This window comes from Pieris rapae, chromosome 17, assembly GCF_905147795.1.
Source record: "Pieris rapae chromosome 17, ilPieRapa1.1, whole genome shotgun sequence".
Lineage (NCBI taxonomy): Eukaryota > Metazoa > Arthropoda > Insecta > Lepidoptera > Pieridae > Pieris > Pieris rapae.
Genome location: NC_059525.1, coordinates 2,451,734 through 2,470,526, shown reverse-complemented (window position 1 = coordinate 2,470,526; position 18,793 = coordinate 2,451,734). Strand labels below are relative to the sequence as shown.

Sequence of the window (18,793 nt, the reverse complement as noted above, 5' to 3'; positions counted from 1 at the left end):
CATGATCATGTTATCCACAGGCATAAAAAGGCCGTCAAAAATCTCGTGTTTCTTTGTCAATATGACGATCGGACATTCTTTGTTCTGAATTCTTAATATTCGGTTTATAAGTGTATTTTAACTTCCAGGGTTGCGTGCACGAGTTCACCAAGCACATTCGAGATCAGCTGGTCATCCTCGCAGCCGTAGGAGTCGGTATGTCCGTCATACCCATATTCGGATTCTTCTTCTCTTGCGTATTGTATGTCAAAATAAAACATGTCATTGACTGACCCCGGCCTAAGGCCCCAGCCGCCAATAGAAAAGTCTTCGACAAATCGGCCTCGGCGGGTGATCTGTCCAAACCTGCCAATAGGAGCTCGTACAGGGCGCCGAAGATGGCCGAAAGTTCCCGAAGTAAACGAAATGTCAGACGAACGCCGTGCCCCTTACATTCGGAGAAAAATATTCCAATATCCACTATTAGCGATAATGTTAGTATTTAATTTCGCGTATCGTCGATTAAATATTCTTCTGAATAATAAAAAAAACGCGGAATATTTTGAAGCCTCTCTAAATAACTTCTATATACAGTTTGTCCCAGGACTATAGGACATCAAGAGAATGTTATATACTTTATTTTGAAATGTTTGTATGCTTTCAATTATTTAAAAATAACTTGTCCTCTGGGAATCCAACCGACACAAATGTGAAATCAAGAGAATGGATAAAAATCATAATTCTTCTTGAGTATTTTAATCAAATTAAAAACATACCCAAAACTATCGATTTAGTTTTTTTTTCAAATTAATTAATTTAATGCTCAAAATCAATCAATCCTCAAATCAAAGTATTAGACTTTTCAAAATAAAAAAGGTCTTCCTTCATCAAAATATCCTATTTAGGGTGTTTTCCCTTGATGTACCATAGTCTTGGAACGCCCTGTATATATATTTTGTTTAATTCGGTTCAAAAATTCGCAAAAATATTACTTACATTTTCAGGTCTATATAATTATATATACGTTAAAGCGCGGTCGAATACGTAGTCGACGATTTTAGCGCGTGCTAGGTCCTAAATTATGCTTGCATAAATTATTCGAAGTCGACAAATATCAACTTGTGTTCATTGTCATAGGCTAAATTGTAAACGAATTTATGTCATACGTCAACGTCAATGTCAGACCCGTTTAACAAAGAGGTCTACTATTTATGTAAATAGCACACTCATGTCAGTGCCGGTTTAACTTCTCTGCATTTTCTACCGAATTTACCACAGAGAGTGTTCAGACTTGTTCGTATTAATACTGGCAGCTGAGATTCATTGAATGTCGTTCCACAACAAGTGTTTTTTTGGCATTGTCTGCCACACACCACCGCCTTGTGGAACCAGCTGCCCACTGAAGTATTTCCGAACCAATTCGACTTAGGGTCCTTTAAGAAAGCGAACCAATTTTTAAAAGGCCAGCAACGCATTTGTCTTTGCCAATGGGAGTCTACGCGGCGGTATCATTTAACAACAGATGAGCCTCCTGCCTTGCCCTGATATTTTATTCATGGACATACTGTAAGCCTCAGATAACATTGTTTTTTACTTTCTTAATTGTAGTAACCAAAAAACGCGAAAAAGAAAAATATAAAAAAAAAAATTGTTGGTAAACTTCTAAAACATATTACTTGAATCTTACAGTAAGTTTATGATATACTGTATAGAATCGTAAATAAAAACTGACAATTTCTACCCGCAAAAATAAAAAGCATATGAAATCGACATCACATTTGTATGATATAAGATTAAGATGAAGAGGTGCTATATTGTTATCAATAGTACTTAATAGATTTAAAGGCTTTGGTGAATAATGTAGACATTTTATATTAGTATATATTAGTATTGTTCATACTAAATATTACTTAAAGTTCATATGGACAAATCCATTTCATATATGAATTCGCTCCAGAACAAGTAGAAATTTTTATAATCACTTCATTCGACGTTGCCGTATTTACTAGACTAGTATTTTTCGTCTGTTATGTGACAGTCTCGTCTTGCACTGTCGCGTGTCAAATTTCGTACTAAAAATTACTGACAGCTGTCAGCTTGACAACTCAGACGCTAACTAAACCTGAATCTTAGGTTCAACTAACTATGTCGTTATTTAAAAGAACTTTTGTATTATTTTGGAAAAATATTCAGATTCTGAATCTATTATGACGATTATATAGTTTTCGATATGCCTGCAAAAACGTGATACATACGTTTTTAGAATATTTCAGTTAATGTAATCATGAAATATTCTTTATCTCATTTATTTAGTTATCATAAGTTTCATACAATTATTTTATACAATGCATGAAATGTTCATATTATCTTGAAGCTCTTTACTGATCTGTTGTTGTAAGAGAAGTGTGTGTTAAAATAAACTATAATACAAACCTATTTAGTCGCCATTACAATGTACATACATGGATAAGAATTTAATAATGTGACAATCACACTACAGCAGTTCTGTTAAACAGTTGAATATCTAAACAAATGACGTTCGGTTTCTTTTGAGTTTCGAAAATATTTTAAGAAATCTATTGAACAAAACACAGATATACCTTTCATGTGACGCAGCCAACTGGCTTAATCGGCCGTTCAATTAACAGCCTAGCCGTTTAACTAACGGCCTGAAAGATATTCCGCCGTAGCGTTTATATCATGTAATGAACTGGCTGGCTAATACTTAGGCCATTCGTAAGATAGAGCCATTTGGCAGAAATAAAAATGATGAAACATAATATGACATAAAAAATATTTCTTTTTAAATTAAATTGCTGCTTGAGTCAAATTCAAATTATTACTGTCACTTCACTGTTCCATTGTACTTGTTGTTTTTCATAAAAGTTTTGAAAACACCAACAAAGGTGTGGTTAGCCGACGCCATATTGACAGTTTGAATAGTGTCTAATTATGTTTAAATTCACTGTCATCAGACTAGACAAGTAATGAAATGTCATCGATCCAAGTTATTTGACTCGCTGCTCGATCAACTGGCTAAACATCATTCAGGCTGTTAGTTAAACGGCGGCGTTTCGTTAAACGGCTAGGCTGTTAAATGAATGGCTAATTAAGCTAGTTGGCTGCGACACATACATAAATTACCTTAGTAAATGAGCGCCACTTTAAATTGTATTTTGAAATATGAATAAACAATATTTTGAATCTAGATTCACCATATCTTAAGTCTACTTCAATTGGGCTACGACATTAAAAATCCAGGATATGTGGTCATAGATAAAACTTATTTGCTAGAGCTAGACATTTTGTAACCAAAGTTAACGTGCCTTATTAAATTAAGAATAAATTGTTTATTGATGTAAATAGATATCTGTAATCTTAAAGAGATCTGTGTATTAAATTGTGTAACAATAAGATTATGTATGCGTATATATTCAGATGTTTTGCAATAAAAACCAAATGTTTTAGTTTTACGGGTAATGTACTTATTTAAAAAAAACTAATTTTTAATATATTGTAAAATTTATCTCAGTTATATGTTGTTTGTTGGTTAAAATAAAAATAATTTAATAAAAAAAATTGTTTCAATCATTTTACTTTTTCTATGAACATTGTATACTCTATCAGTAGATTCAATACTTATGTATATATTTATATATATATAAATCTTTTACGTGTGTATGTCACTGAGCTCTTCTTAAACGGCTGGACCGATTTGAAAGAATTTTTTATATGCGTTTGGGTGGCGCCCTGATGGAGGCACAAATCAGCCCAGCAGATGGCGCTGTAGTCCGGTACTTACATACTGTGCTTCCTAATTGTTTGAAAAATCATGCAGGGTTCACTAGTATACTAGGTATGTATTTTAAACAGAAGATATTTCAACTTTAAAACGTTATAATGTTAAAAAGGGATTGAGTTATAACATGTGACTCATAAATGAATTAAAAGCTATTCAAATAAAAAATATATTTTAAACTCATATGATAGATATTTCTAGGCAATCCTTATCCACCAGACCACTTCCTTTTTTATCCACTCCAATCCTAGATTCTTCAAAAACTCTTTTTAATTATATAGTTCACCAAATTTATATGTGACACATCGTATAAGGCATAAGCACTCTTACAGGTAATTTATGTGTTGTGAATAAAAATAATAGACTAACGTTTGTATATATACAAAACTCTGACCAGTGCTTATGATTCTGAAGGTGAAGCAAGTAGAATGAGTTCTCCTTATTTCAGCAAGGAACGAAAAATTATTTGAATTATTTTTGCCTTGTTTACGACGACAGCGTTTGGCATTTTCCCATTAATAAAGAAGTTAGTAACGCCAACAGGTATCATCCAATAAAAAAAAAATAGTACAACAGGCTCAAGTCCTGGCTAAAAACCAGGAAAGAGAAAATAAGAACTTGTCAAGGACCGCGAGACACGTTAATATATTACTGTGGTCACGTATCGTGCGACTTTAGGAAAAACACGATTCACTTTTTTGCATTGTGGTCTGCCTTCCATGGTCGTATTGTCCATGATTATATATGATTCATTAAGATCCGGGTAGCAAAGGTTTTACGAATGATAAACTAAAGTACTCAATTTGTTTTAAAATTTGAAACTCCAAATTTAAATTCTTTAATCTTTTGGAGCATAGGCTATTTTTGTTTTTTTAATCTTACCTGAGATTTTGGAATAATAATGCAAGAATAGAAAAATTTGCTTGATCTTTAACGTATGCCATTTGCATTTGACAATTGTGAAAACTTGTAGGAGATACGTGACGTTTTTCTTACGGTACATAATTGTTTATTTCCGTTGTCGTCCTCCAATTTCTGTGAAATTATGTTTTAAGAACAGGTTTAGTGGAATATGAATAGCAAACTGTGGTAGCGTCAATCGACCATTTGTGTTCCAACGCAATAGGCGGTCCTTTAAAATTATGATATTTACTGTGCTTGTGTTATTCTTAGTGTTCGAGTGCATTGCGTATCCAAGTGTAACAACTTACGAAACAGAAACAGAAAACCCGTACAAATATGACATAGTTAAAGTGACTTTTATGGAGCCTACTAAATCTGAAAATTTTCATCCGAAGAAAAATCATACATCAGATAGAAAAATCTATCATTTAAATATCATTAATTCGATAAAAAAAGACAATCAACAGAGCGTGTCTCGTAATTTCACGGGCATTCCTCGTATGGATAATGTGTCTTTTATTCAAGCAGCTGTGAACGAAACCAATGAAAATCTTCATTATAGAAGTCAAACTGAACCTTATAAAAGGACGAACGTGAAAAGTAACTCAGGAAACACAGATGATTCTTTTAATCAACCTATCATTGAAAATAATAATAACAGTGGAAACTATTTTTCCAAATTATGTGATAAGTCTGAAGTAGATTATAAAAAAGACCCGATGCCACTGGAGTTAAATATTTTTAAAGGAGACGAATGCCCATCTGGATTTACCAAAATAAGTGATCGATGTGTAAAAGTAGATAGCAAAGATTAATCTGGGAAGTTCGTATGAAATATCAACTAATAGTGATGAAGTTAAGGAGAGAAGAAAGTATAATTATTTAATTCACAATATTTGCTAATTGTTTTCGCCAAAGTTTTTATCCTAACATCCTTAATCCTGTGTTTCTTATTTAATTTTCACAGGAACTGTCAAAAACAAAAAAAAAACCTATTTTGGAATAGTAACATGTGTGTAATTCATCAACTGTTATGGCGATATTCTTTTGTTTCGTCTGTTAGTTATGACGTATTTTACAAACGTCATTCAAAGGAACATTTTAGAAATCCCCGCCAATTATATTATAGAGGTCTGTGACTGACGTCAGTTAATGGAAACCTGTGTTAAAACAAGTTTTGTATGATTATACTGTATATTTATCGAAGTATGGCTGGACCTGGATATCAAGATGCTTATCCCATTATTTATAAGTCTTCACTCTTCTTTTGCCAAAGGAGGCTTTTATTAAGATTCTAAATTAATATACCTCTGTACGTTCACTTAATTGATTGATCTTTATAATTAAATACTGATTTAACACGAAACATATGACTTTTGTTTACGTTCTATACAACCTACAATGTATAAAAGTTAATTTTTTTGTTCCTAATTTTGTTGGTCACCATTAATGTCTTGCCACGAAAACAAATTTAATGTTAGCAACGCAGCGTAAAACACCCAGAAGGTTCGAATATTTGTTATCTCGTGAGTCATTGAGTTTATGTAAACTTAGAATTAAAAACAACATCAACAAAGGTATAATTAAATTTGAGTTAAGTGCATGTTGTGTTTCTATTGTTGAAAACGTTGATGTACTAAAAACATAGTTAAATACGGGGAGTATTTTAGCCGCTTAAACTAATTTTAAATAGTAATTAAAGCTAGTCTCATTATCTCTTCTTGCAATGAAAAAATTTTTTTTGATAACCTTGTTAGAAAAGCGTCGTAGAAAGAACTTTCTTTTTTTCATTCTTGGATTTGGGGAAAAAAACATAAAAATTTAATACAACATAAAGGTTTAATAAACATAAAAATTGACTACAATTAAGAATAATAATCATTTGGAAGGTTAGCTACCCAATAATAATAAAAAAGTACTAAGATATAGTACCTACTAATTATAATTGAGTCTTGAGAAACAATGAATTACGTAATAATAATTTTGCATTAATTATTTCTTTCTGTACAAGCCAAATTTAACAATAATACCTACATGGGTTTTGATACTAAAATATATTTTATTCCGATTTTCAAGAAACTAGTTTAGAACAAACTTTTTATAATTTCCCGTTGCACCTTGGATCGGCTTCTAGGTGGATTTTGAATAATAAAAAATTACTTAGATATAATGGATCATAGCACTAATTATAGTTGAGTCATAAGAAACAATGAATTACTTAATAATAAATTTGCATTAATTATTTCTCGCTATAACGAGCCAAATGTAATAATAATACATGGGTTATATTCGTAATAAAATATATTTTATTCTGATTTCCAACTAGTTCAGAACAACCTTTTGAAAATTTCCCGTTACACCTTGGATCGGCTTCAAGGTGGAGTTGGACGACCTTTGACCTTTGCAACTTATTGATATACGAACCTCAGGTCAATTTTTTATTCGTTTGAAGCTAAATGACACTATTATCATTGACAATTAAGTCGTGGCATCTTAAAAACCCGTTTCGCTGACCAATTATGTTTACAACTAGTGTTTAGCTTTTACATATCCTCTTCATATGTATTTCGTTGAATAAAGTTTCAAACAGGTTTATTTAAAGAGAATATAGCATGAAGCGAATAACACCAAGCCAGTCGTCCGGGTGATTTACAAAGGACGCGTCGCAGTTCTAGAATTTATAATGATTAAATTTAAAGTAATTATTTTTCTTACAATTGTGCTTTCGTGTAATGGACGCTTGCGACTTCTCGGTGATATTCTTTCGACCACTCATGAGAAAATACATTCGACAGTTCATGATCTAGCTGGTTCAGTACTGGGGGGACTGTCTCATGGTATTAATCTCAACATAGAAGGCCATGTTGGCGTTCATGAACAACGACGACCCGATCCAGGATTCCATCAGAACCCTCATCAAAATGGATACAATCCAGCTCCACCAGGTTCTCAGAACGTTGATAAAGTAATTGTTATTATTAAAGAAGAAGATAATTATAATAGAAGACCTGATCAACCAAATAGACCTCCTTTCAATGGATACAGACCAAATAACCAGCGCCCAAATTATGATAATTCCTATGGACAAGGGAATTACAATAACGGACAATCAAATAATCATAACTCAAATGGACAGGGAAATTACAATAACGGACAATCAAATAATGATAATTCAAATGGACAGGGGAATTACAATAACGGGCAATCAAATAATGATAATTCAAATGGACAGGGGAATTACAATAACGGACAATCAAATAATGAAAACTCAGATGGGCAGGGGCATTACAATAATGGACAATCAAATAATGAAAATTCAAATGGACAGGGGCATTACAATAACGGACAATCAAATTATGGAAAACCAAATAATGATTTCCAAGGAAATAACAACCAAGGTCACTATGGACGGCCAAACGGTAATAATTATAACCAAAATAATTATGAGCGACCTAATAATATACCTAACAATAATTTTAATAATCAAAATCACTACGGAACAATTAATACACCAGAAGAGGTCACCACAAAGCAACCATATCATCCACCGGTGGAAACTACAACGAAAAAGCTAGATAATGATGAACCATTCTTCGTCCCACTAAGTCCGGATGAGTACAACTATGGCGGACAGAAAATTAACATCACAGAACCGAAGCGAGAAACCAATAAAGATATACAGAAACAAATTGAGGACGGTGTGGGGAACCTTGATATAAGATTTAGCGATGATTAGGCGTAAGTTTTTGTGTAAGATTTTGCTCTTTTAATATATTTATGATAATAAAAATATAATGTTTAATTCGATATTATTTATTGCCTATGTCGTCAGAATCTTTTTCCGCCAGTGCTCACCTGTAAGGTAAAAATATAGTTTTTTAGTAGTGATAGGTTCACTTTAATCTTTGAATATGTATTTGTCTATTGTGTGAAGATACGTTTTTCTGTCTGTATTCGTGTGAGATGCGAGCTTCAGTTGTTTTTGTAAATACAAAGGTTTGTTCTTATTAAACGCTTTCGTAGCTTAGTTCATTAAGCTACTAATTATAAAACCAGACTGACAAAGATAAAAAAGCCTGACTGTAAAAGACTGCTCATGAAGAAGCCACATTTCACATGTTTTAACTTAGCCATAATTTCTGACCGCACAATTATGGCATCCTAGGTCAGATTCCCACCAAAATAGTTGATTCGATCTCAACATACGGCTAAGATAGCAGTTAGATTTGTATATCTATTGTAAGAGATTTCAAACAGACAGGACTGTCTAAAGGTGATAACGAAGTCGGTAAGTATATATTTAGAAATTTAATCAACACTTAGAAAGTGGAACTGGCGTCCTCTAAACCTGTCACTCGAGTTAAACAAGAAATATTTTATTTCCAACTAAATCTTTTAATTTAAATGAAAGCTTCTGTGACATTTTATAACATCAAGGAAATCCCTGAGACCACAACCGAGCGGAAATGTTTAGTCTGTATAATTTTTGACATTTGTAGATAAGTTCAATGACCTCTGATATACAATTTAATAAAATAAAATATATTAAATAGACTTATTCGCTTACCAAATAATAAAATAATTTTCTCTAAGCGATAACACACATATTAACTACATTTCAAACTATTTTAGCTATCAGTTGTCCACGCCTTGTTGTTTCCTAATCGTCTCTTACGCGAGCTGGTCGCCTCAATCCTTCCGGCAGATCGTTGTACAATCTCGTTATTCGGCGGCCTCTTTTTCTTGCCTCATGATATGCATACATCGCATATATTGCATATTTTTGTCCTTTTCCTTATTTTTGTGTTTCGTCTTTCTGTCACGCCTCTGTATGTTCCATTTCACCGTGTTGAACGTGTTGTTCCATTTGTTGACAAACTTTAAGTTTCTGATTATTTTTTTATAGTGGTACGCCAGGTTTTGCATCCATGAGTGAAACCCGGTATTCTACACGTGTATATAACACCTGTAGAATTTTTTATTTACTGACATTGGCGTTCGTATAAAATATATAAAAGGCAAGATATATTTTATGAAGGCTTGAAGGCCGATAATAACGATAATGAGTGTTTTATTTATAACATTTTTATTACATTTTTAGTTGTTAGTATATTTAACAGAGACCTAGTGCGACGTTCTTCATTTTTTTTAATATAATGCCAATAGTTATAACCTTATGCCAGTTTCAAGTATAATCTAGGTAACGTTCTTCATTTTGTCTGAAGTAATAGCCATCAAGTCAGGAAATTGGCGTCATTACATGACTTTGAATTTTAAACTGCAGCTGGGTGTTTTCTTGAGAATTTTTATAATAAAAATTCGTGTTTGAAACACAATGTTATAATGTCCAATCCACCTTGTATACATAAAATGAAAACTTATAATTAAACTACTCTTTATATTATGGCAAATCATATTAACTTGAAGGAATGGAAATCTATCAAATATACGTTGTTACAATGTCATTATGAGTAATAGCAGTTCTTAGTATATGCCATATTATGTCCATACACAATCCTGTCATAACTAAGACATATCAATTATAATACTCAACAATAATATAATAACAATTAATAAGGTGCTATAATCCTTTATTTCCTTAGATTAAAAAAAAGGTTCAAGCTAAATTTGTCTTTAAAATATTATATTGTATAAAGATTTATTTTTAATTTGTGAGAGATTGTGTAATGAGATGTGAGAAATACAAACTTTACAGCCGAAAGCTAAATCATGAAAATATAACTTAAGAAATAGGAATAAGAATTTTAGAAATAGAACCACCACCTCGATTACACATTACGCAGTCATTGATTTCCTTGACCATGTAAAGGTCGTTATCTATTTTAGAAAGATGACCAGAAAATTTTTTTCATTAATAACATTTCTTCATAGCCCAAGGATTTTGACTGTAGCTTAGTTATTCCAGATAAAATGGATATATTTAAGAAAACAGATGAGTAACGTATTATACCTACCTTGTCGAGAACAATCTTATTGTAACAATGTTTTATTTATAGCCTTATATCAGAATCAATATATTATACATTATAGCTATTGTTTTTGTTGAATTATGATAACTGATTCTGTGTGCCCACGGGCAAAGGTCTCCCCCATTTTTTTAGTATTAAAATTTAAATTTGAAAGGACATGACAATCTTCGAATGATATGGCACTATTGGTATTAAGTACATAGCGATCTCATTAAAAAAAATGTGATTGTAACAATGTACTTCCTTTTATTACCTCTGGCTAATCGATTGCGCTCACGGCTTTTGCCACGGCATTGTAAAAAATGGATAAAGATAAATACAATACATAATAAGATTATTGCGTGATTGTGAGTGCAACTGAATGCACATACGCCGAAGGACTAGACAATCTTGAATGCCCTGCGATTTCTGAAGAGGAAGGAAAATCGATCATGTTGCACTTTGTGGTTTTCCTGTGGCTGTCATCAGTGAGCTGTAGTAATCAGGCAGTCATATCGCAGCTTATAACATCTGCACCATTGCAACTATCATCAAGATCGGGTGACGCGTCAGTCTTGCATGACGGACGTAACGCGACGGTAAACTCGGAAAATCTATCTTATTCAAATAAATCACAAGTGATCGCAAATTGCAACGATATAAATATGTCAGCATCGAAACAACCCGCGAAAAGCGGTAAAGATAATGAAATCGTGAAAAACACAGACGATAGTAAATCATCCAATAGCACTGGAGAGGACAGTACGAAGAATATGGAATATGATAAAAATAACTCTATTCTACAACCGCACAATATAGCTGTTAACAACATAACTTTGGAAAATAGAGATGTGTTTGATGGTGATAAATGTCCCACTGGCTATGTTAAGATTGGCGATAAGTGTGTGAAAAAACAATAATTGTTAAACTATGTTGTTTTATACTTATCAGTACACGCTATTTTCATTTAACATAGAAATCAGTATTAATTAAACGTTTGTAACGAAAAGAATGTCTTATTTATTCATATAATTTTTTAATATTTATATCATCTATGACATAATTTCTTCAAGTTTTAAATTATTTATTTATTTATTTATTTATTTATTTATCACTACATTTTTCTATCTTAACAGTAATTACTAATACGATGGAATTCCAAAATCCCACACCAACTATTCTAGATAAAACATTAAAAAATTAAACTTATATTCCTAAATCTATCTATCCATAACTAACAATATAGCTAGCAACTCTTGTGAACTCAGCCAGTGTACAAACAAATAGGTCCACCTCAATAGAAACTCTGTTGACTATCCGTATTGCCCGCGTGAGTGGCGCTTTGCTAATCAAGTTGGAATGTGCGCGCGGTACATCCAAAAGTTTAGACGTAAGTCTCAGGTTTCTATTTGATACCCGTAGACCCAGCCTCTCCATTATATCCGGATTATGCACCCTACCCGTAAGAATCTTAAATAAATAAACTGACACAGCTAGCTCTCAATTTTAATTTCAAATACAGTTATTGAGTTTAGTTGAATAATTATATGGTGATTTGGAGAGACTTGGCGCTATGACTTCAAATGTCAAATCGTTATTAATATATCTAGTGCCAAGTTCAGTTATTAAACAGCTTCAAACAAACATAATATATATATACATTAAACATGAACATTTTTATACAATTGCGGTTGTTGTCCGAACTTAACTCGTGACCAACTGAAATATCAAAAAAGCTATAATACTGTGCATACATTCCAATTTCCAAGATCTTAATAACAGCTATTTCATACTACTTATAGTCCCGTCAATTTAGACATGCGAAGATAAAGTTCCAACAAGCTGAAAATCAATGAAATTGTTCAAAAACATAATTATAAACAATGTTTAAAAGTTTCCCGTCATTCCCGTGTTTGGATTTTTTTTATTCAAGGTCTAAGGTCAAAAAAATGAGTTTTTCCCGATTTTCAGCATAACGGTAACTTTTATCTTAAAAGTACATGGTACTAAAATTGTAAATCATAATATTATCTATAAAAAATGTATTGATCCTTTTTTTCTTACGAGCCACCGTTTCTGAGATAATTCAAAAAGTTATAAAAGTTGTTATCGTCCTAATATGCACACGTGTACACGCCACCTATGAGGTAGTGTACTTAGCGCATTTTTTTAACGTGGTTTCCCCAGTAGGCCTACTCCACGGGTCAGTTGTGATCCTGTTTAAATGTAAAGATGTCAAACTTTTGCAAAATAACGGAAATTTTCAAAGATTGAAAAAGATAAAAGCGATGTAAATTAAATAAAACCGTTTAAAAAAAGGGTGAAGTTCATTCGCCTGATTCGTAAGTTTGAAATTCTTGCTCTTCTTCTTGTCGTCAATAGCGACGTATCGCATGATATCAAACGAATCCTCCATTGTTTGTGATTCAATATTAGAGCACGACCGGCCTTGACGATAATTTGTGCATGCCTAAGAACAATACAGCCCGACTTTTTTGCAACCACATTTAGCACTGCATCCCATTTTGCAGTTGCAAAAAATAGTTTTCAGCAGTTTTTCCGGCGCAGGGGGAAGTAAAGTTTGAACTGGGTCTAATATATTGTTGACCAACTTCTAAACCTAGTCTGTAAGGTCTAGCCACACTTGAACTTGATACTCGAAAAAGATGTTGGTGAGCAGCAACTGAGGTTGGAGGAAGACAAGCTAATTAAACTTGATTTTTATTTTTAGTATTTTTAACGAAACATTGATATGCATGTTTCATTGTTCTCATGCACATTATGACGATAACAACTTTTATGACTTTTTGAATCGTTATATCTCAGAAATGGTGGCTCGTAAGAAAAGAAGTTTTTATACATTTTTTAGATAATTTTTGATGTATTTAGATTTTTTTATAGTCTTATTACATCTTAGTATATAGAGTTTTTTGTGTGAGGTACTTTTATGATAAAACTTACCGTTTTTAATGAAAATCGCGAAAAAAATATTTTTAGTCCTTTGACATTGAATAAAAAAAACCCATGCACGGGAATGATGGGAAATTTTAAACATGGTTTATACATATTATTTATTTATGTTTTGAAAAATTTCACTCATTTTCTGCTTGTTACTTGTAACTTCACTCTCATTTTTTGGTCTAAATTGACCGGACTATTGAATGTATTTTTTGAAATTACCACTTAAGCTGTGCAAAAAACTGTATTTGATATTTAAGGATATTAAAAGTTGGATTATAGATAAACACAAGGGCCTCATAGCCTAGCGGTCTTTGTATGTGGCTGCTATGGTGCGGGGTACTGGGTTCGACTCACGGTTCGAGAGTAAGTTTTCAATTTATTCTCGGCCTTTGGTAGGGTTGTACGGTACCGGGCGAGTGTTTAAACTGTACATGGAGGGCATGGTTGAATTTATATAGTATGCAGACGGCATCGAAATATAGAAAGGAGACTGTGTAGGTTTAGAACGTAGCAATACGTCCCAGGCAGAGGATGGTAATTACAGTGGTCAGTAATTCAACATTCCTTTTTAACTAATTGCAGCCTTAAACCGCGCAAAAGCCGAGGTAATGGTTAGCGGGAACGTCACATGGGGGGAAATAGCGGGGCATGTGAGACGCCATGCCAGAGAAATTCTTTTTGAAAGGTGGTTGACGATCTTGCTACGCCCCGCGCTGGTGTATTGACAGTAGGGGCAATCCGCCCAGTACTAAAAGATGGGGTGAATAGACGTTGGGGTGCTGTGACGTTTCGGCTTTCGCAGTTATTGTCTGGGCATGGTTGCTTTGGGCGGTATCTGCATAAGGTGCGTAGAAGACAGATGCATCCGTTGTGCCACCACTGCGGCGCTCCAAATGACACAACAAATCAGGTGACAGGTCTTGAATGAGATCTCTATGTCGGATATAAGCCCGGGTCCCTTGGGTAGAATGTCTTGCGAACCCCGAGGGCCCATTTTAAGGGAGTGTGATGGGCTGAGGTGTTCTTAGTGGGTGGGGTCTCGCGTTTACGTCATCAAGGTCTCAGTAGGTTTTTGACCATTTTAAATATGGAAGATTATAAAAAAAACTCTACAACCCCATAATATAGCTCCTACTAACATAACTTTTGAAACTAGAAATATCATTGATGTTGAAATTTGTCCCACTGGCTATGTTAAACTGAACGACAAGTGCGTAAAAAAATAATTATTGTAATGTAATGAGTATGAATTAAACACTTGTAACAAATAAAAGGTCTTATTCTATCATATTATTAATTTAAGTAATTATATTTTTCCTATAAGATAAAAATAAAAATACATACGTATCGTATCTCCAAAAATGTAATAAATTTTTAAGAGTGATTTTAGTTTAGAGCTTGATGTGAATTCATTATAAGGGTCTTTTTCAGAGGTTTGGCCTTTGACGAATATGAAATCCAATGCTTATCTAGCGCTGAGTTTTAATTCTAAATCCGAAGGGTAACAGTTAACTAATTGGAGTTCCCAAATAAATGTGGGGCCATTCGGTAATAAAGTTCTAAATTATAAAGCTTATAAAAAAACGAATTTCGAACTGAAAACAAAATATATGTATAATTTTAAAACGAGCCATTTTTGTCGAGTTCTGATACAAAGACAATTGATTTCATACAACATCCAGAGACAAATTTGTAAATACTGGTTAAGGATAAACGTATTTGATGATAAAATTATGCGCCTTGCATTATTTATAAATTAAGGAATACATGTTTAAGGAAAATGATGTAATATTTCTTAGAAAATGTCACGTTAGAAATATGTTTATATAATTAAATTTTTTGCGGTAAAAACAATTAATAATTATATATGTTTTTCCCAATGTCTGAAAAACATGGCCAACATTTTTATATATGTGAATCAGTTCCTAGATTGGACACAATAATATTCTATGGGATTTTATGCGAAGTTATAACGCCTGTTAGCAAACATTTTTGCTTTGGTTGCTCTTTGTTTTTATCAGTAGATCAATGATGCCTACTTGGCGGTTTATGTACTTTATCAAGATTTTTTTTCATGAGGTTAACTTAAATAACATTAGGGTTGCAATGCTCGATTAGCAAAAAACTAACTAGACTTAAATTCCGTTTAATATATTTCAATTATTATATCTTGCTAGCTAACTTGTTTGCGTTTGAAGCAAGAACATGGAGATCTTTGACAGATTTATCTCCTATCTGCTTTATACCTGCTCGAGAACATAGTCCGTCTACGCTCCGCAGCGTGCGCAACACAAAGACAACTGAATACCGCACAGTTCGAAAATTAAATAGGACTAAATACTTCCCGAAACTCATTTGAGGTGTTAAGAACCAAATGAATAACAGTAAAAAAAATTAAACAATGTCATTATCATTCAATCCAAATTCGCCAGTACGTAATACAATGAGCAACATTACGTCATTGCTTTAACATCAAAAACAAAACGGTATTTTAAAGTTATTGTACATTGTTCAGTAAACAGTGAAAACTTACAGACAAATAAGGCGTATATAACAGAGCATCAATCACCGTCTAAACTCTACAAAAATTTGTAAATTTTGCCTCTGTGAAATGTAGCTGTCAGTTGACAAACTTGACTCAAGTGATGCGTGACAGTTGCTTTACCTGTTACATTTTTAAGTTTCACTTGCAGTTTCTCTGTCATACAGAGGAGCCGCAACACCGGGTTTCAACTTTTATGTTGAAAACGTGTTTTCGGAAGAAAATAATTTATAACCCTCGTAAAATAAAAGTTTGTTATAAATTTTACCCAACGTAATTCTGAAAGTTTTCATACATTTCGCTTCGAATCTACAAAGTTACACATCCTGCCATTTTCAACACCACGTGTACCTGTTTTAGGTGACATCTATTAGAACTAGAATATTTGTATCGAAGTAATTCCCTTTAGTTATTCTTTGACTAAGTGCACAGTTGAGTTCACGTGGAAATGGCACACGCTGAGGGGGACCTTCGAGATGGCTTATCTGCACGGGAAATCTTCGCGAATAGTGAAGGACTTACCTATAATGATTTCTTACTGCTTCCGGGATACATAGACTTTACCGCTGAAGAAGTGGACCTGACCTCACCGCTAACCAAGAAAATTAACCTGAAAGCGCCTTTAGTGTCTACTCCCATGGACACAGTCACTGAAGCAGACATGGCCATCGCTATGGCTCTGTGTGGAGGAATTGGTATTATTCATCACAACTGCACTGCTGATTATCAAGCGAATGAGGTTCACAAAGTTAAAAAATACAAACATGGCTTTATCAGAGATCCTGTCTGCATGGGCCCTGAAAATACTGTAGCAGATGTGATAGAAGCCAAGAAGAAAAATGGGTTTACTGGCTATCCAATCACAGAAAATGGAAAATTAGGCGGTAAATTGATTGGAATAGTAACATCTCGTGATATTGATTTCAGGGAGGGTGATCCCCAACTAAGTTTAAAAGAAGTAATGACGCCTATTAGTGAAATGATCACTGCACAATCTGGTGTTACTCTCCAAGATGCCAATTATATTCTTGAAAAGAGTAAGAAGGGAAAACTGCCAATTATAAATGGTGCCGGAGAACTTGTGGCTTTGATTGCCCGCACTGATTTGAAAAAGGCTCGTAGTTATCCAAATGCATCTAAAGATTCCAACAAGCAATTATTAGTTGGAGCTGCAATTGGTACTCGCGAGGCAGACAGAGAGCGCCTCAAACTTCTTGTCAACAACGGTGTAGATGTTATTGTACTAGACTCCTCTCAAGGCAACTCAATTTATCAGATTGACATGATCAAGTTTATTAAAACAACTTACCCTGATATCCAAGTCATTGGAGGCAATGTAGTAACGAGAATGCAGGCCAAGAATCTCATTGAGGCAGGTGCAGATGCTCTAAGGGTTGGTATGGGCAGTGGATCAATTTGTATCACCCAGGAGGTAATGGCATGTGGCTGCCCGCAAGCCACAGCTGTGTACCAAGTAGCATCATATGCCCGGCAGTTTAATGTGCCAGTCATTGCTGATGGAGGCATTCAGTCTGTTGGCCACATTGTAAAATCACTGGCGTTGGGAGCTTCAACTGTGATGATGGGATCCCTTCTTGCAGGAACATCGGAAGCCCCAGGAGAATACTTTTTCTCTGATGGTGTAAGACTGAAGAAGTACAGAGGTATGGGAAGCCTGGAAGCAATGGAGAACAAAGATGGCAAGGGCTCTGCTATGAGTAGATACTTCCATAAAGAATCTGACAAGCACAGGGTTGCTCAAGGGGTTAGTGGAAGCATTGTAGACAAAGGATCAGTTCTGAGATTCCTGCCGTACCTGCAAACTGGTATGCAGCATAGCTGCCAAGATCTAGGTGCCAAGTCAGTTAGTAAAATAAGAGAAATGAGCTATTCTGGAGATTTGAGATTTATGAAAAGAACATATTCAGCACAGTTAGAAGGAAATGTTCATGGTTTATTTTCCTATGAGAAAAGGTTATTTTAAAGATCATTATTTGCTTTAAACATTTCTTAAGATTGTGATATCAACATATGTGTTTGAGAAGTATATTCTTTATGAAATAAGCAAAATATTAAGAGGATTATTGTTGTTTTTTAGTATTTGTATATTGAGAAGCTAATGAGTTAACATGTATATTTTTTGGTAAACAGATGTATTTCACTTTTATAATTATCACAATGTTATATGAATTGTAAAATTACTTTCATAAATAAAGAGTGAACTTTAATTTTGTTTTAATACCAACCCAAACAACATATAAAGGAAAACATTGATTCAGTGATCCATTAACTGCAGTTAAATGTTAATAAAACTCAAATTTAGTTTTATCTTAGTCATTTATAATATATAGCTAGGGTCAAATTTGCCACATGTGGAATAATTATTGACTAGGAAGGAAACCTAAAAATAAAACAGCTATAAGGGAATCTGACCTACTTTCACAAGGTGGAATGTCCCCTAATTGGCTTCATTTAATATGAGTACTGGCATTAGTTAGGTTTCAAGACATTGAGGTCGCTTCGGTTATCTGTGTAAAACATGTAAATTTAATATCGATAACGCTCGCAAGTGCGACAGAAAACAACCATGTGTTTGCTTAATAATTCTATTTATATCTGGACACCAAATACGTTCCAATA

The 18,793-nt window shown here is 33.6% G+C and overlaps 3 protein-coding genes across 3 annotated transcripts in view; all 3 read left to right on the top strand.

The window, feature by feature from the left end:
* LOC111001238 (CD151 antigen) overlaps positions 1 to 3,530 on the top strand; it is a 160,760-nt gene extending 157,230 nt beyond the window's left edge. The window contains exon 9 of the mRNA XM_045631995.1: positions 129 to 3,530. Within this exon, the coding sequence (XP_045487951.1) occupies positions 129 to 272 (144 nt within the window). The 3' untranslated portion in view covers positions 273 to 3,530. The remainder of the gene's footprint in view (positions 1 to 128) is intronic.
* A 3,750-nt stretch (positions 3,531 to 7,280) lies between these two features.
* On the top strand, positions 7,281 to 8,483 carry LOC111001236 (probable serine/threonine-protein kinase clkA). Its single transcript, XM_022271036.2, has one exon. The coding sequence runs from the start codon at positions 7,365 to 7,367 to the stop codon at positions 8,415 to 8,417; it is 1,053 nt and encodes a 350-aa protein (XP_022126728.2). The 5' UTR covers positions 7,281 to 7,364; the 3' UTR covers positions 8,418 to 8,483.
* A 7,803-nt stretch (positions 8,484 to 16,286) lies between these two features.
* Positions 16,287 to 18,321, top strand: LOC111001220 (inosine-5'-monophosphate dehydrogenase). The gene has a single exon (XM_022271016.2). The coding sequence runs from the start codon at positions 16,602 to 16,604 to the stop codon at positions 18,135 to 18,137; it is 1,536 nt and encodes a 511-aa protein (XP_022126708.1). The 5' UTR covers positions 16,287 to 16,601; the 3' UTR covers positions 18,138 to 18,321.
* Positions 18,322 to 18,793: the final 472 nt, after the last annotated feature.